At 41.9% G+C, this 15,283-nt stretch overlaps 4 protein-coding genes across 4 annotated transcripts; 3 read left to right on the top strand and 1 right to left on the bottom strand.

The window, feature by feature from the left end:
* Positions 1–261: 261 nt before the first annotated feature.
* On the top strand, positions 262–1,050 carry Bfra_006682 (putative transcriptional protein; the record flags this gene model as incomplete). Its single annotated transcript, XM_037337052.1, has 1 exon — positions 262–1,050. One exon carries the CDS (start codon positions 262–264, stop codon positions 1,048–1,050), a length of 789 nt encoding a protein of 262 aa, XP_037198418.1.
* Positions 1,051–2,382: 1,332 nt separating this feature from the next.
* On the bottom strand, positions 2,383–3,561 carry Bfra_006681 (putative transcription factor stea protein; the record flags this gene model as incomplete). Its single annotated transcript, XM_037337051.1, has 1 exon — positions 2,383–3,561. One exon carries the CDS (start codon positions 3,559–3,561, stop codon positions 2,383–2,385), a length of 1,179 nt encoding a protein of 392 aa, XP_037198417.1.
* A 4,432-nt stretch (positions 3,562–7,993) lies between these two features.
* Bfra_006680 (uncharacterized protein) lies at positions 7,994–8,259 on the top strand (the record flags this gene model as incomplete). The annotated part of the gene is made up of 2 exons (XM_037337050.1): positions 7,994–8,064; positions 8,128–8,259. Exons 1-2 carry the CDS (start codon positions 8,047–8,049, stop codon positions 8,257–8,259), a joined length of 150 nt encoding a protein of 49 aa, XP_037198416.1. The 5' UTR covers positions 7,994–8,046.
* Positions 8,260–13,582: 5,323 nt separating this feature from the next.
* On the top strand, positions 13,583–15,243 carry Bfra_006679 (putative ccch zinc finger dna binding protein; the record flags this gene model as incomplete). Its single annotated transcript, XM_037337049.1, has 5 exons — positions 13,583–13,663; positions 13,745–13,933; positions 13,993–14,040; positions 14,096–14,384; positions 14,453–15,243. The coding sequence occupies 5 exons, from the start codon at positions 13,583–13,585 to the stop codon at positions 15,241–15,243; spliced, it is 1,398 nt and encodes a 465-aa protein (XP_037198415.1).
* Between the last annotated feature and the right edge of the window lie 40 nt (positions 15,244–15,283).

The following is a 15,283-nucleotide window of genomic DNA, read 5'->3' as shown; positions in this document are numbered from 1 at the left end:
AATGTGTTGGAATTTTCCGTATCAAAGTTAGTTTCCTGTGCCATTTCATGGTGAATGTTACGCCTTTCAATTGACATGCTGACAAAAGCAGGCTAACTAACTGGTTGACTCTATGTGGGGCAATAGAGGGAGCTTCGATACTCAACATATAGAGTCAATTCAGAGCCATGCCCGTGATTTATTGCTATCAAGACAAGACAGCAAACCTATGAAATCTCATTCTATTCATTGTATTAAGGAAACTACACCTTTATCAACATCATGCATCTCGTAAACTGCAACGCCGAGAAGCGACCAGAGGTTTTACGTGACTTCATCCGTCAGAATCCCCTTGGTATCTTAACAACTGCAATCAAATCGGAGACGTATCCATTTCTTCAAAACAGTCACATTCCTTGGATAATCGATGCCGACTTTGATGGCAATACAAGTGGTCTTGGTAGACTTCGTGGTCACATTGCACGACAAAATCCTCAGGCAAAAGCCATCATAGAAAGTTGCACAGCAGACGACAAGTTACCAGCATCAAATATCCTTGAGAATGACGTTCTTGTATTGTTCAATGGACCAGTCCATCACTATGTGACACCCAAGTTCTACAAGCAGACCAAACCTGATACTGGAAAAGTAGTTCCTACCTGGGATTACGAAGCTGTGGAGCTTTACGGTAAAGCAAAGGTCTACTACGATACAAAGTCTGCTGAATCTGGGGCATTTCTTGCAAAGCAGATATCTGACCTCTCCGATCATATGGAGATGTCGGTGATGGGTTATGGCAAGACTGCAGGAACATATCCGTGGAAAGTGGAGGATGCACCCGAGCGGTATATTGAATTGCTCACCAAGAACATCATTGGGATAGAAATTGAGATCACTTCCATGTCAGGGAGGTTCAAGTGGAGTCAAGAAAAGAATGTTAATGATAGAACTGGGGTGATGGAAGGATTCAGAAACTTGGATACGCCTGGCGGTGCGCTACTCTCTGAGAAAGTCGAAACCTACGCTGCTCTTTTTGATGCAGACAAAGCTGCAAAGAAGGCGGGAATATAGTCATTTGAAGGAGGGAGGAAGTTGTGTATTCTACAATTCAGCGTCGTTAGTTTTTATATGACACTTGTGCATTCTTTGGCCTCATTACATCTCGAAAGTAAGTTCGATAGTCTACTGAGATTAAGTTTTCATGTGCTTTGGGTTGCAGACTTCAATTTAGAGTTATCATGCGTTTAGAAAAATCGCAGTTATCGTAGTCTTCTATCAAAGTTGTCTGTCCTTTTCACGATCCAATCAGAAAGCAAATCTGGTTATATCAAACGAAGCATAATAAGTGATGCTATGCCAGCATTAGACGCGAGGTCTAGAACCAGATTCCGTTTGGACTCGGCATACTTGAATTTCTCACTTATAAGCAGGCTTGGGGTCAGTATGTACATGCCAGTAATATAACGGATAATATAGCAGCCCAAAGTTACACGAACAATAACGACCTGATTCTGATATGTCTCTCGCCCAGGAAATTACACAATCTATGGCTTTAAGCCTCTTGATCTATCTATAATATATATCGGTCTATACGGACGCGATCAATATACTCGTGAGCCCTCCCGAACTTGAGACCTCTGTCCACGCAAGGGGCCAATTTGACATACGACAACGGCTATACATAGTCTGAGATATCAAAAATGAACAAAATGAATGAAGATTGATGCGGACTAATGCACTAGCAGGCGCGTTATATGTATGCAAATGTGTGTAGCCGTCGTACCTGCAGTATGGAGTGCATGTTTTTGGAAATGACGGTATCGTGAGATTTTATTGTGTAGGTGTCTTCACTTTTTGCTAAATTGTTTGTAAATCGTCTGATGATCGGCAAGAAGAGAAACAATGTAACTGCATGCTGTCACTGACATTTCTCTCACTGATACTGTATTCTTCCTCATAACTGAAGCCACGCATTTGATTATTTAGATAAAGTTCAATATTAAGTGAATATACGACAATATTAACTCTTTCCCAAGCTCCAATGCCCAAAATAAGTCCAGCCAAGTACAATACAACCCAATACAGCCAACCAATACCAATACATATGCCTGAAAGCTGGAATACGAAAGTTCCGTCTCCTGTATCTCTTGTATAATTTTCCAAATCCTTCCTCTCTATTTTTCAATAATAAATAAGTATAAATGTGCCAATCAATCAAACATGGTTAGTAATGATGAAGATGAATGCATTTTTGACAAAATCTCCCCTGTCCTTTTTCGTTTCATCTACAGCCTTCCATCCATATTTTCTCAGATTGAATTAACAACATTTGCTGCTATCTCATCTCACAGCTGTAAGTAATGAAGTTTTCTCCAGTTGATACAAGGCTTCCTGTCACTGATATCAATAAGCAATCAATCTAGTCCTGGTCGTGGCAGATTTTGCTTCCGAGTCCTCATGCTTGCGACTCTTTTTGCTCATTGACTCCCACACTTTATCAGCATCTGCGTGCCATTCAGTTCGAGCGGCCTTCCTATCCCGCTTCCTGTGGAGGTCGATGTGCGATTTCAGATTATCTGTACGCCCGAATTCTTTCACACAGAAGGGACATTTGTGTTTGGGAGCAAGCTGGTCGTGTGTATGCTCATGTCGCTTGAGGTGTTCTTGTCGTTGGAATTTCCTGTTACATCCGGGGTGGAGGCAAGGCAACTTATTTCTGTTTTGCACTCGTATTGGTACTGTTTCTCGCTTTATTTTCCTACGGGTTGTTGCTTTTGTTGGGGTAGCGGCTTGAATTCTTTGCAGAGCAGCTGCACTTTGAGGGCTGTCGAAGTACGGTCTTCGGAACTGTTGTTGTCGTATAGGAGAGATTGAATCTTGTCTGAGGTCTTGGTAATTTGTTGGTGGAGCGAGATATCCTGTGGTAGAAGTCCCTGCGGGAGAATTGTTGTAAGATCTTTGAGTGTTGAAATCTGATGAGGGTGTTCCAAATTTTATGGGTGTGAGTGGACCGATTGGAGAAGACTGAAAATCGGCAAAGGTGTCGATTAATGTTGTTTGTGCCGGGTCCACATAATCCATAGCCCCCGAAGATTCAGACGTTGAAGTTGGTGAATATAAATCGTTCATAAGCGATGGGATGTCACTTGAAGGACAATGTGTTTCAAATGATCCAAAGGTAGCAGGTGAGTAGCCTTGGAAACCAGTATCGAAGGCAATTGGCGGATTTGCATCAGCCAATGCCTTTCCGTCATCCATACCAAGGTAGGTGCTAGGCTCTTGAAAGCCGGTGAGCATGTCTTGTGTCATGGCCGACATAGCACAGAATGCATTACTATTTGAGCTTCCATATCTATCCGGGAGGTTGTTGTAGTCATGGAAAGATAAATCCTCCATCTTGACGGTCTCGTCGAAAGACGTACGTCTAGTAATTGAACTCGTAGGTGTGCCAGCATGAATTTGCAAAGAAGATTCCCAAGAGGAATTTAATGACTCGGTATATGAATCACTCGCTGATGGAGTGCGAGTACTTGTAGGTTGATTGATTGAATAGGAATCTTTCCTGCTCTCGTACACCAGCATAGCTATATGGGAGTAGATAGTTGAAACTTTGTAGCAAAGACTAACTAGTGCTGAGTTAATATGGGATATGCTGAAGTTTGTTACATCAGAAACTTACAGTCTTATAGGTGCTCTGCACTCTGTGTGTGTTCTTGAGAAAAGCTGAAGACGTTGTATCTATTCAGTGAGTCAATGAGCTCCAATGAGTTTGAAATTGTCCAGGGTGATTCTTGCTTCCATTTATGAATGGATTCATGAACGTCGATATCACTGATGCCGTGAAAACCGGCATCACTACCAATATTGTCACTCCAGAAGGGATATAGCTAGACAGAACTTACAGACTATTTGCAGTCGTCAAGACAAATTTAAGTCGCGTTTTGAGTCGCGTACTGTTGAAAAACTGCAGTGCGGCACACGCAAGGCTCGTGTATTTCAGAATCAAATAAGGATCAGTTATGCCCTTTTCTAAGAATCGAACGCTGAATCTCGCTAATTAGGAGATTAGTATTTTTCAGGAACGCGCCGTTATACCAAGAAGGACTCACTGGATATCTACCGATTCTGTGAATTACAGCAAGGGAACTAAGGAGTGTGTTCGACTTCCGGAGAAGGATGAAAAAACAGTATAGTACAAGTAGGACTTCTGAGACGAGCTATTGTCCAGTGTCAATCGTGTGGTACCTTGCAGAATAGCTTCGAAATCCCTTGAGGGGGGGTCAGTTCTCCCTCTTTAATGGCCCTCGCCTCACGGAAGCCAAATCGTACATGTCAAATGATGGCGAAGAAGTCCTCGAGTAAGTTGGATCAACACTAGTCTGTCAAATTGTGGATTGTGGGGTTTCCATAAGACACTGATAATGATCTATTGGTGAAAGACCAAGAGAGTTGATTGTGGGCTGGGTCTCACTATTTCGTACATATGCAAATTGGTCTAGTATAACAGGGATCAATCGCCAGAAAGCAAAGAATTATGCAGGTCCTTCTTCCACATCACACCTAAAATGAACTGAAGAGCTGTGAAATGCTTGGTTTTAATCCAGATATTTGCACAAGGTTGCCTCCCTGGGTGCAGATCTACGATCTCGCATTCTCCAAACCGTTTGTAATCAGCCATTTATGTGCCCATTACGAGGTTGAGTTTTTCGCGAAGAATGAGACGATGGTCTCTGGAATGCTCAACATTATGAGGACTTCCAGTATTAATCATCGTGCTGATTCGCGACGTTGAGAAAGCTTGAAAGCCATCAGGCCACTGCCAAAGGCCTCTGATTTCCACTGGCGTTTTCAGTCAACCTTGAAAGGTCTCGATTGATTGTTCAATTGAAACCCTCGGAGTTGACGATATACACTATCTCAACAAAATGCTTTGTTTGTACGGGTGTTCCAGAAAGCATATGATGATTGGTCAATTAGTTATTCACGATACTTCATGCGTCCAATCAAGATCGGATATGGCACAGCAGCCAGTCGCGCTTACTTCTGCCAATAAACCAATAAATGAGAAAAGCCTCTGCCACTTGATAGACGCCTCCGAGGCCCCCAAGATAGAAAGCTGAAATAGCCACCAAAGCTTTTTGTGGCTGATCTACGAACTATCAATCGGGAAAAAGACCTAGAACAGTATCATATATGACAGAAAATTCAACCAATGAATCAATTTTCACGGGGTTTGTGAAAATATGGCCAATCAAAACTTCGGACATAACAACACGCGAAGTCTTTTCTGGTGTTATTCCTCTGGTACAAATCCGGGCTCCAACATACTCGTCTTGGTCGGTACAAAGGTACAGTCAGACCGTGAGAGAATGGAAGGGGTGTGAAGGTTGAGGTTGAGCCGAATAGGGATTCTAACCCTCCTTCATTCCGGCTAACATTTATTGAGTCGGCTCGGCTATCATTGGAAGAGGAGTCATATGTGATATCACTCGCATCAATTCATGGAGATAGTGAGAACTGTCAATACACACAAAGAACAGGTTTCTATCTTGCCGGTTATTGCGATAAAAAAACAAACACAATTCATTGCGTTTGTTAGATCAATATGATAAAAGTCCTGGACCAACAAAAAGCCAGCGCATCATATTTTCGTTGCCCTGCCTACCTAGGCATCATCCGATATCAGGGCCCCCGAACTCGGTAGTCAAGATACCCTGCAAGTATTAATACTAACCAGTACCAAGGGACTACTTTTCGTCACTATTCTGTCAAATATGCAGCAAGAAGAAATTTGGTTGGGATAGTTTCTAAAACCATTAAAGTTTTCTTACTTATCAAATCAAGCGATAATTGACTGCGGTTTCTATTTTGGCTAGCTACATATTCATCTCCGTGCACTCTGCATGCCAGGAATGTACTAGATCAATTCTGGAGTAAAAGATGTGATATGTTGTGCATTTTCATCACTACAATCAGGAGCACAGATATTGCAGGATGTAAATATTTTACTCCGTAAGCAGTGGAAGTTCACGCATATAATATCGCCTAAGATATCTCGGTTTGCTTGTGCGGGGATAGTCGAAGACCTTCATGCAAAATTACACGATCAAATCCGACAATTTGGTACCATTGGCCAACCGGCTTGAGCAAGGCTTACTGCTGCACCATGTGGTTAGAAACATTATGCATTATCTCACTACACTGCGCTCTTTCCGTATGGTTCCAGAGAGAATCCTCTGCATATTGATAAACCTGCCAATGCCAGTAATACATTCGTGGAGCGATGCATGCTCGAACGGAAGCAGAACGACAGTCTAAAACATCGCCACTATAATTGGAGACTGAAGTCAATGGCTCCAATTTGCAGTAGTCTTTAAGAGACACATCCACATCCACATGCAATTGACGACTGGATGAGGAGATGCTAACAGAGGTTAAAGACCTCCTCGAAATCTAGGGTTCTTACACATGGATCTATCAGCTTCTACAGTTTTTGTGGTGTATCCAACCACTACTTCCTTAGAAGTAGCCATCCACCACACACTTAGTCTGCGTTCCTTTCCAACTTCATGGTATCCCTGGAAGACGTCGTTGGGACTGCTGATATCAGTTTCCTCCTCTCACAGCCATAATATGTGTGATGAGCCGGGAAACCCATTTCACTCTCCAGGACAGAGTTACATTGACTATAGAATACATTCGAGGATTTAATATAATCTTGGCAGTCTCAACTTTTCATCTATAAAAAGGAGACAGAATCGTTGTGTAATCATAACCTTATATCTTCTTCTTCTTCTTCCGCTTGAACTCACTGCTCACAATACTCTTTCTATCCTTCCACAGACTCTGCTCGAAAATCTCTCATCCGGATTTTTTTTGATAAAATTTAAAGCCAACTATATTTCAGCTTCTATACCGACAATTCGCTTGCCAACCTAAGCAAAATGTGTCAAACGTATATCGAAAAATGCTTTGTATGCAGCGCACCCACTGGGACTAAAGTGGTCACGAATTGTAAAAACAAGCCCCACTGTGTGATGTCAACATCAGAAGTGGTGTCAAAAGGTGCTTGTGCATTACACAAAAATACCGATAGCAAATTGGAGCTCTTTCCTTAAAGATTATTTGTAAGTGATTCCCATGATGAAGTTTCACAGATCGTCAAGACTAACTATTCGAAAATAGTACCAAGATAGTTAGCGCCGACCAAATTTGTAAGTGATTCTCAATTTCTTATTTAGCCAGAGATCCAGATGCTGCATCTGAACGAGTATGGCTACTCATTGCAGCTACTGATTGCACTAAATTTCCTTGTTCATGTCAGCCATTCATATTATACAAGTACTCATGACTTTCGATTTGAGGTCTAACGGCGCAAATTTTCAGGGACGCGTAAATTCTCGCTACGTTGGCAGCAATTTGTGTGTACCATAAAATATTTCGGTCCTCACACCGGGGGTTTGGGGGTCTCTAGTCTACCTAGTCTACCGGCTGTCATCATCGTCGTGGCGCATAGTGTGGGGGCTCAGGGCTCAAAACCGATCTCCGATATGCTTCCCTCGTGTAACATTCCATTTAGGACGCAATACCCGGCGTGGCTCTATTCTTATTCAAAACTAGTCTAGTGTAATGGGTCTGTAGCTATTTTCTGTTCCTGTATCTAGATTTCGACTGCCGGTGGGAAATTTGCAATCATCTTCGAGGAATTTGGTCTTGGGATAAACAAATGACAAAATTTTCATGGTGAATTATGAAGTCTAAATCATGCATGAAAAGCCAATGTTCGGAATAATTATGTTCTGTAGGAGTTAAGCCATAATGTAATGTTCGGAACCTCCACACTGGTCAAACGGGAATGTTTTTTGATAGTTGGACGCAGTGGTCGACGTGCATAAACTAGACTAGAAAGAGGGTAAGCTGCAGGGAATTCTGTACCGCTGTCAAAATCCCTGTGCGTACCACCATTCCATCCTGTAGCAGAACCTTCTCCACAATTTTCTTCATCCACATATAGCAGCACACTTCCAACGGGTTTCCTTTGTAACAAGTTACCTCCGACGCGAGAAAATGAAATACTCCGAGCCTGTAAGAACCTGCATTCAACAATAGTAAAGTATGGGATGAAGACACCAATTTCCAAGATCGCAGGTTTCTAGGATTACTGGCCTTGGCCTTGCGAGTAGCATATGTAGGACCCCCTGCTCTTCTAGTGTTCTATGGAGTACCACTATAGTGGAGACGAACAACCCTCGCTCGCTTCAAGCGCCCCAAGGAATTTAATGCTACCCGAAGCTACTTCGGTAGTAGTTGAATGTAGCAGAAGAAGATTACTATAAATACGTCTACCAATGAAAATAGAAAGGAGCGTAAAGGTGATGTTGGCTTGTTGACATGTGTAGAAACTGACCTATAGTTCAACATCTTTAAGTCAAGCAACAGAGCAGTCGTAAATCGGAGATATAGTCCATCTAATGGAAGATAATCTACAGGTTCTTGCTTTAGGCTGACAAACTGCATCCACCAGCTAATTTGAACTAGTCAACTTGGGTCGCCGAGATGCATCTCATACCTCACAAATTATATACATCAGATCTACGGTCTATGTCCTGCCGAAGTCGCGGGGCTACCGATTGCGGCTCCCGAAGGTGCATGAATTCGCAACTTGTGATAGCACACCAAATACAATAGGCAACTGTGCCGCAAGCTTCCATCATAGAATGATCTAATCAAGATCCAAGAGTCGAGATTCCTTTCGACTTTTTTCGATTTGAAACGAATGGAGGGTTTCTTGCTGAATCGGAAGCATTTGATGCAGACATTCAATTCCCAAGCGGGTGAGACATTAGGCATAGCGCGAGTCAATTAATACAATTTTGCCCTAAAGAGACATCTTTCCTTGCTGGTCGGATCCGAGAAGAAGCTTATATCCGATGAGCCACTGAATTATATGTAGTGACATCGAAATGTGGTCGATAGATCGTCAAGATCGTCAACAATGTGTCGTTGTGTTGTGACTCTCAATGCCGGCTAGTAGGCTCCATTATACAATTTAAGCCTCCGTTATGGAAAGATGAACTCAAAGTTCTTACACTAATCGTTGCTCTTAAAGCAAAATAGTTCGAGATTCAGTCGAGGCAACTCCTATTTAAAGGTATTGTTGAGGTGACACGTAAGAAATTGTAATGGCTCTAGTAGATTGTAGTCCCAGTGAAAAACAAGCTGAATTGCTTTGGTCATTAGGCGGGCACTGCTTGAGTTTATCACTATACTACTTTAATCTAAAGTGGGATTGATCGTGACTCCAGTTGTATACTTGATATCTCCTGATCTTCAACATCTTCAGTCATCGAACAGCTTCAAATCATGAAATCTCATCTCAAAATAATGTTAAGCTATCCAACAGTTTGAAGGGACCTTCATTCACTCAATTGAGAAAAATGCCTCTATCTCGATGCTTAGGTGAAACTTGCGAGGTTGCCTTTGACACACTTCTCCTGCACTTGAATCAATACTTTGGGTTAACCAAAAACACATAACTCATTTGACGCCGAGTACTCTCCTCAATAGCTCTCGTACCATCTCCATCTCGATACGAACTAAACCGAAAGTCTCGAAAAAATTACTCTCGACAATGGCGGCAATTTTTTATTCAATCGAACTAATCTATCGATCATAACTTCATCATTGGAGTAAACCGATCACAAAACACAAAACAAATGACTTGCATGTTCTAGGCTCTCGCTGCGGTCATTGGCAATGCAACGTGATAGGTCGCTTGCTTCAATATTTGTGCATGGCTTCAGCGTAATCATTTTCCTATTCACTCTCCTGCCATTTCTTCGATTCAACCTCAATGCATGCAAAAGTATCTCTAAAGATTACCAATGTAAATATGATAGCTTAGTTCACTGCCATGACAGTATGGCACAGTGTATGGATGAATGTATTTTATCCGTCAATCGACCTTCCATGAACACTTGGGATTATACTGGAATCCCCGAAAAGTCTCGGAGGACCATAGTCCGCACAAGCTGCAGCTTCATAAGAAGTGCTCTTGGTTGGCAATATAATGATGGCAATTGAAAGTATTCATTAGCTGGACAAGACTCTATCGAGTCCACTTTCACCGAACACAGAGTTGTACATCAACAGAATGGAGAGACTAGTGATTGCGAAATGGCCTTGGCCTATCTGCATCATTGCAGCTCTCAATTCCCAATTCGTTTGCTACGTTACATCATCGTTTCTTTCTGTTGACAAGATCTCTATTCCCTTCAGGCTTCATGCTGCGAATATCCAATCAAGAAGACCAATTCTTCCGTCGGAGCCGCGAACTTCACAGGGTGGACTATATTTTTACTGTCTCAATACAGTCTAAAATCCCGTTGGAACCAAATCAGATGGTGTGCCTGCAATGCAAGCTATGTCTTCTTTAATGAAACCTTTCCCGCTTCAGAAATCGACACAATTTTATATATTCATTGATGATCAAAACAATTGCCATTATTCGGAGCATATCCCCTCGATATTCCTTTGCTAATCTAAAAAAATGAATATTAATACTCAACTATCACTCAAGGTTGTATTGTGAAGAAGTCAAAGGAATAAAGCTAATTTTTGATAGGTGCCATTATTCCTTGTGGATAAGAGACGTACATGATACGAATATCAGCACCAAGACCTTGATCGTTATTCACGTGAATAGTCTAAATACAAAAGGAGAATGGGTCATTGACAGCAAGACAGTAATAGCAACATCTGGCTTGCATGGGGCTGGATTTTGAAGTTGGAACTGCCATTGTGACTACCACAAGTACCAAGGACAATGCAATCATAACATCTATGAGTAAACAACCTATGTCCTTCGGGTATACTAAACGATCACAGACCTCTGCGCCTTCGCGACAGTGAGTAGAGTCGTACCAGATTCTAGCCACCAGTTGCATTTCAAATTAGCATGTATGACTTCGAAAGGACTTGAAGATCGTTGCATGGGTTCGGGCGTTGAAAATGGTTTAAGGGGCAATAGATGTTCATATCCACAAGAGGGCATATATATATAGCTGGAATATTGGACAGAATTTATGCACGATCAATTACCTACTAACATGGTAGAAGGTGTACGATGGAAGATGAAGAGTTGTTTACTCAAGTACTTGAGAAAAATTCAGGATATCCCAAGAGTATAGGCCTTTCTGTTGGTGCCATATGCTATCAACATCTATAACACTAATATCCTACCCATGGTTCTCACGCCGAAGCAGGCAATGAACCGGCTATCTGTGATGTACTTTGCACCAAAGAATTTTATCAATCACATCCGCATGTCAGAGTATTATTAATCTCTTCCCATGATCTCATGACCCTTCTTTGGGACCCCATATTTTGCAAGTGACTGAAGTGAATAACATCACATTTCGAGACACCAATCCCTACAACGCCGTCGATGCAGTTACTTTAAGCTGTCGTCATAACATCTATCAAGCGACGGTTCCATTGTTCCCATATCCCGGTAAACCATCCCATTTCAATAACTCCTTGAACGCCGAGAATATCGGGCACGGATCCATATTCCTAGCTCATGTCTTTCATCTCGGAAAACACCGACATGTTTTTTCAATTAGGCGACCAAAAGTATTACCTTCCCCTATCGCACTCATTGACTTCCCCGTTCAAAACGCATCGAAAAGATGTTTTTCATATTACCGGTGATTTACACATTGATCTCCAAGACATAATATGACAAACCATAGAAATAGAATATTCACCATCGTAGATTTCCTTTTCCAGTTCTACATCCTCAATCTGGTACGTTCTCCGATTGAGTGATATGTTGTAAGGAAGGGTGCTTTTCGAAACAGATCGGCTTCGTATTAATTTCCCTAATGGCCATATTATGTCTGCTTTTTGTGACATTTAAGTATCAATACAAATATCTATAAGTGACCAGGAGTTCCCCCTCACATAAATATAAAATTCTTTTCAAATTTAGCACCAGCGGAAGAGACGGGAGGCGCTTAGGACTCCTGTGTTGTTAGTGTAACACAAGATAGATAGGGGGAAGAGAGGGGTTTCGCTTAGGTGAATGAGGCGCACGAGGCGTGTGGAGAACCTTGTTTTGGGGAAGAATCAAGTTGGCTTGTATGGGGAGGATATTATGATATCAGATGTTTTGGTTGGTTCGTACATTTATCTTTTGGGAATGGGCATTGGGGAGATGTTGATGGGTGGATTTCGAATATGCCATGGTTGTGTAAACTGCCGGTTCTTAAAAATGTGTATGGTAGAGGAATTATGTGTAATCGGCTGTGTGCAACGATTATGTTTTAAAATTTGGCCCCATTCGGACTTTACTTCAATCTATACTCTATTAAAGATATGAGAATCATAACTACGGACGGGCTTTCGCCGGGATTCGAAGAGCACGCGTTGCGATAATTCGATGTGAGTATCTAATACTGGTGCTTCGGCTTGCTACCCTACTTGCTTGAGCCAGGGTATCAAGAGCAAGAGAGCAAATTGCTTATCACGCTTTCGCTCCCCTCTGAGGTTACGACTCAAGTACAAGGCAGGCTGTTTGCTCTTGGTACTTTGAGCGACTAGACAGCTGTAACATACTAACGAGTCAAACCTTTACCTCCAGAAAGGGAGAGTAGGTAGCCACTTGGGAAAGTATGATGATCAAACTTACTGACGCGAACCTGTTTGTGGATTATTCCATCCAAACTAAGGGATTAACTATCAAACTTGCCCTGCGTTGTCCGCAAGCTCGAGCATTAGATAAGTTCTACATTTGATGAACAAACAATCAGGGGATGTTTGAGTGACTAGGATCATCATACTAGGTCATAACTCCTTGATATATCCCTTCCATCTAATTGCTTACAATGCTCAGTTTTGTTTGTCAGACACACGGTCGGCACCAGTATAGGCCCTAGATATAACGTTGTAATCAACCACTCTATAGCACCAAGTTCCCAATGGAACACCTCCCACCAATCGATTAAACTAAGCTCCACTGCACAATGCCGAAAACAACAATCAAAAGGTACATTCATTGGGTCAGGAGGGTGACGAGAGACTGTTGTTATGGTACTACAAACAAATCTCAAAAGGTAGGTAGGGACCCGACTACTACCGACTTTTAATGGCATGGCATCTTCTTCTAATTAGAGAAAACTTTCCCACCATTTTTCAAAGGGTAAAGAGGTAAAAAGACACTTGAACGAACAACCACATCATAATACTTTTTTCCTTTTCTTCAATATGTAGGAGAAAAAACATCAATATCACAAAATCACGCACCAAGGATATTTCTGCAGAGGATTGAAGCTATTCCCACTTTCTCTAACCCACGCAATCATTCAAGTAACACACTAAATAAAGACGAAAAATACGGAGTACATACAGCCCTAGCGTCAATCTCCCCACTCCCCACTGTCGCGTCTCCAGCGCTCATACTTGCCAAAAAAAAGTTTCGTACGCGATCAATTAAATATTAAATCGATATTAATTTCAATATTACTTATGCTCGACTTCACATTGATTTGAGTCTGAATATTTTAATCTTCATCTGCCAATATTAATAATTCAAAAATTCATCATGACGACCATGATGGATGCCTTTGTTCGTCGGTTCCAACTGTTAACAGAGCAAAGAGAAACTGGCGATGAATTAATTAAGGTCTGTTGGTTCGCCGTCGATGCTATGATGTGATTGCTATGCCGGAATCCAATTGCCTATGCTAACTTCAATTGCCATCAGGATCTTTTGATGTATGTCGAAACGGTCGAAAATGGTCTGCGACATGAAAATGAGCATCTTAAAAAACAATTGAACGAAGCACATCTGGATCTGGATGATTCGAGAAAATCTAGAAGAGATTTGCAAATACATTTGAATTTGACCACCCAACATTTGGAACGAGCTATCAATGAAAATAGTATTCTGCAGGTATGACAGAATGAGTTTGATGATAGCCTGCTTCATTTACTGATGCTTCGCAACAACAGAATCGAAATCCCTACATAATAGCGCTGATTGATGCCGATGGCATGATTGTTCGTTGCACATCCCCATATCTCGTCCGGACCATCGCTGATAAGTGCTACATAGTTCAATCATGATCTTATAAATCAAGGGCTCGAAGGAGGTAAAAAGGCAGCCAATCTTCTCAGAGCATCAATACTCGAACAATGTAGTGGACCTCAGACTGAGGAGATTGAAATCATGGCAAAAGTCTGCGGAAATTACACCGGATTATCGAAAGCCTTGATGAGAGATGGGACTCTCGAAAGTTTCGAAAAATTTAAAGAATTTACTTTAGGATTTACCCAAGGAAAAGCACATTTCGACTTTATAGATGTTGGTCATGGGAAAGAAAGGGCAGATTCAAAGATTAAAGGTTCGTATAGCGTTACCACGATTTACAGTCACTTCGGGGCAGGCTATAATTGTACTGACTTCTACAAGAATGTATTAGATGGCATTTAAGAAATTGGAATTGCAAACAGCTATTACTCGGTATATCATTCGATAGCGGATACGCACCATTTCTCGACGAAGTAATTACGCAGGACGATCGAAATAGAATCACAATAATGGAAGGGCCCCCAATAGTCCGCGAGCTCTCTGCCGTTGGCCTTCGAACTCTCAAATTCGAACATATATTCCGCTCTCAAAAATTGATAGATCGCACAACAGAGTTCAGTCCTGCATCTGTTCCATCAACCTGGGCAGGTGTCACGTCGATTCCTCCGCCTACACCACCTACCACTGTAGCATCTCCTGCTTTAGGTAAAACCACCTCAGCGGCAGTTAAGAAAACAGATGTTACAAGTAATGTTTTCGCTCGGTTGGGCTGGGTTCCGGGACCTAGAGGACTGGATCCCCCAATACCTGTCAAGAAAGATGTATTGGAAGCGGTAAAACGACGTACAAATTCGAATAAATTGTGTAACAACCATTATTTACGAGGGCCTTGCTCTAAAGGCGATGAATGTTGCTTTGAACACGATCACAAAGCTACAGAGGAGGAAATAAAAGCCATTGCTTATTTAACACGTCAAAATCCTTGTGTCAATGGCCAAGATTGCGATAATGAGGAGTGCATTTATGGGCACCATTGCCCAAGTGTGGTAATCCCCAGCGTTGGGCCTAAGGAACCGACATGTATGGCATTTGCTTGCAAGTTCTACAAGGATGATCACCCTCCAGGAACTGTCATCAAGCATCCAAAAAAGGAGTACGTTGAACGATATTAAACATCTTTCAATTTCCCTTTCGGTCCAATCACCTTTATAC

This window comes from Botrytis fragariae (assembly GCF_013461495.1).
Source record: "Botrytis fragariae strain BVB16 chromosome Unknown tig00000000, whole genome shotgun sequence".
NCBI lineage: Eukaryota > Fungi > Ascomycota > Leotiomycetes > Helotiales > Sclerotiniaceae > Botrytis > Botrytis fragariae.
Note: the sequence above shows the minus strand (reverse complement) of the source record. Positions and strands in the feature narration are given on the sequence as shown.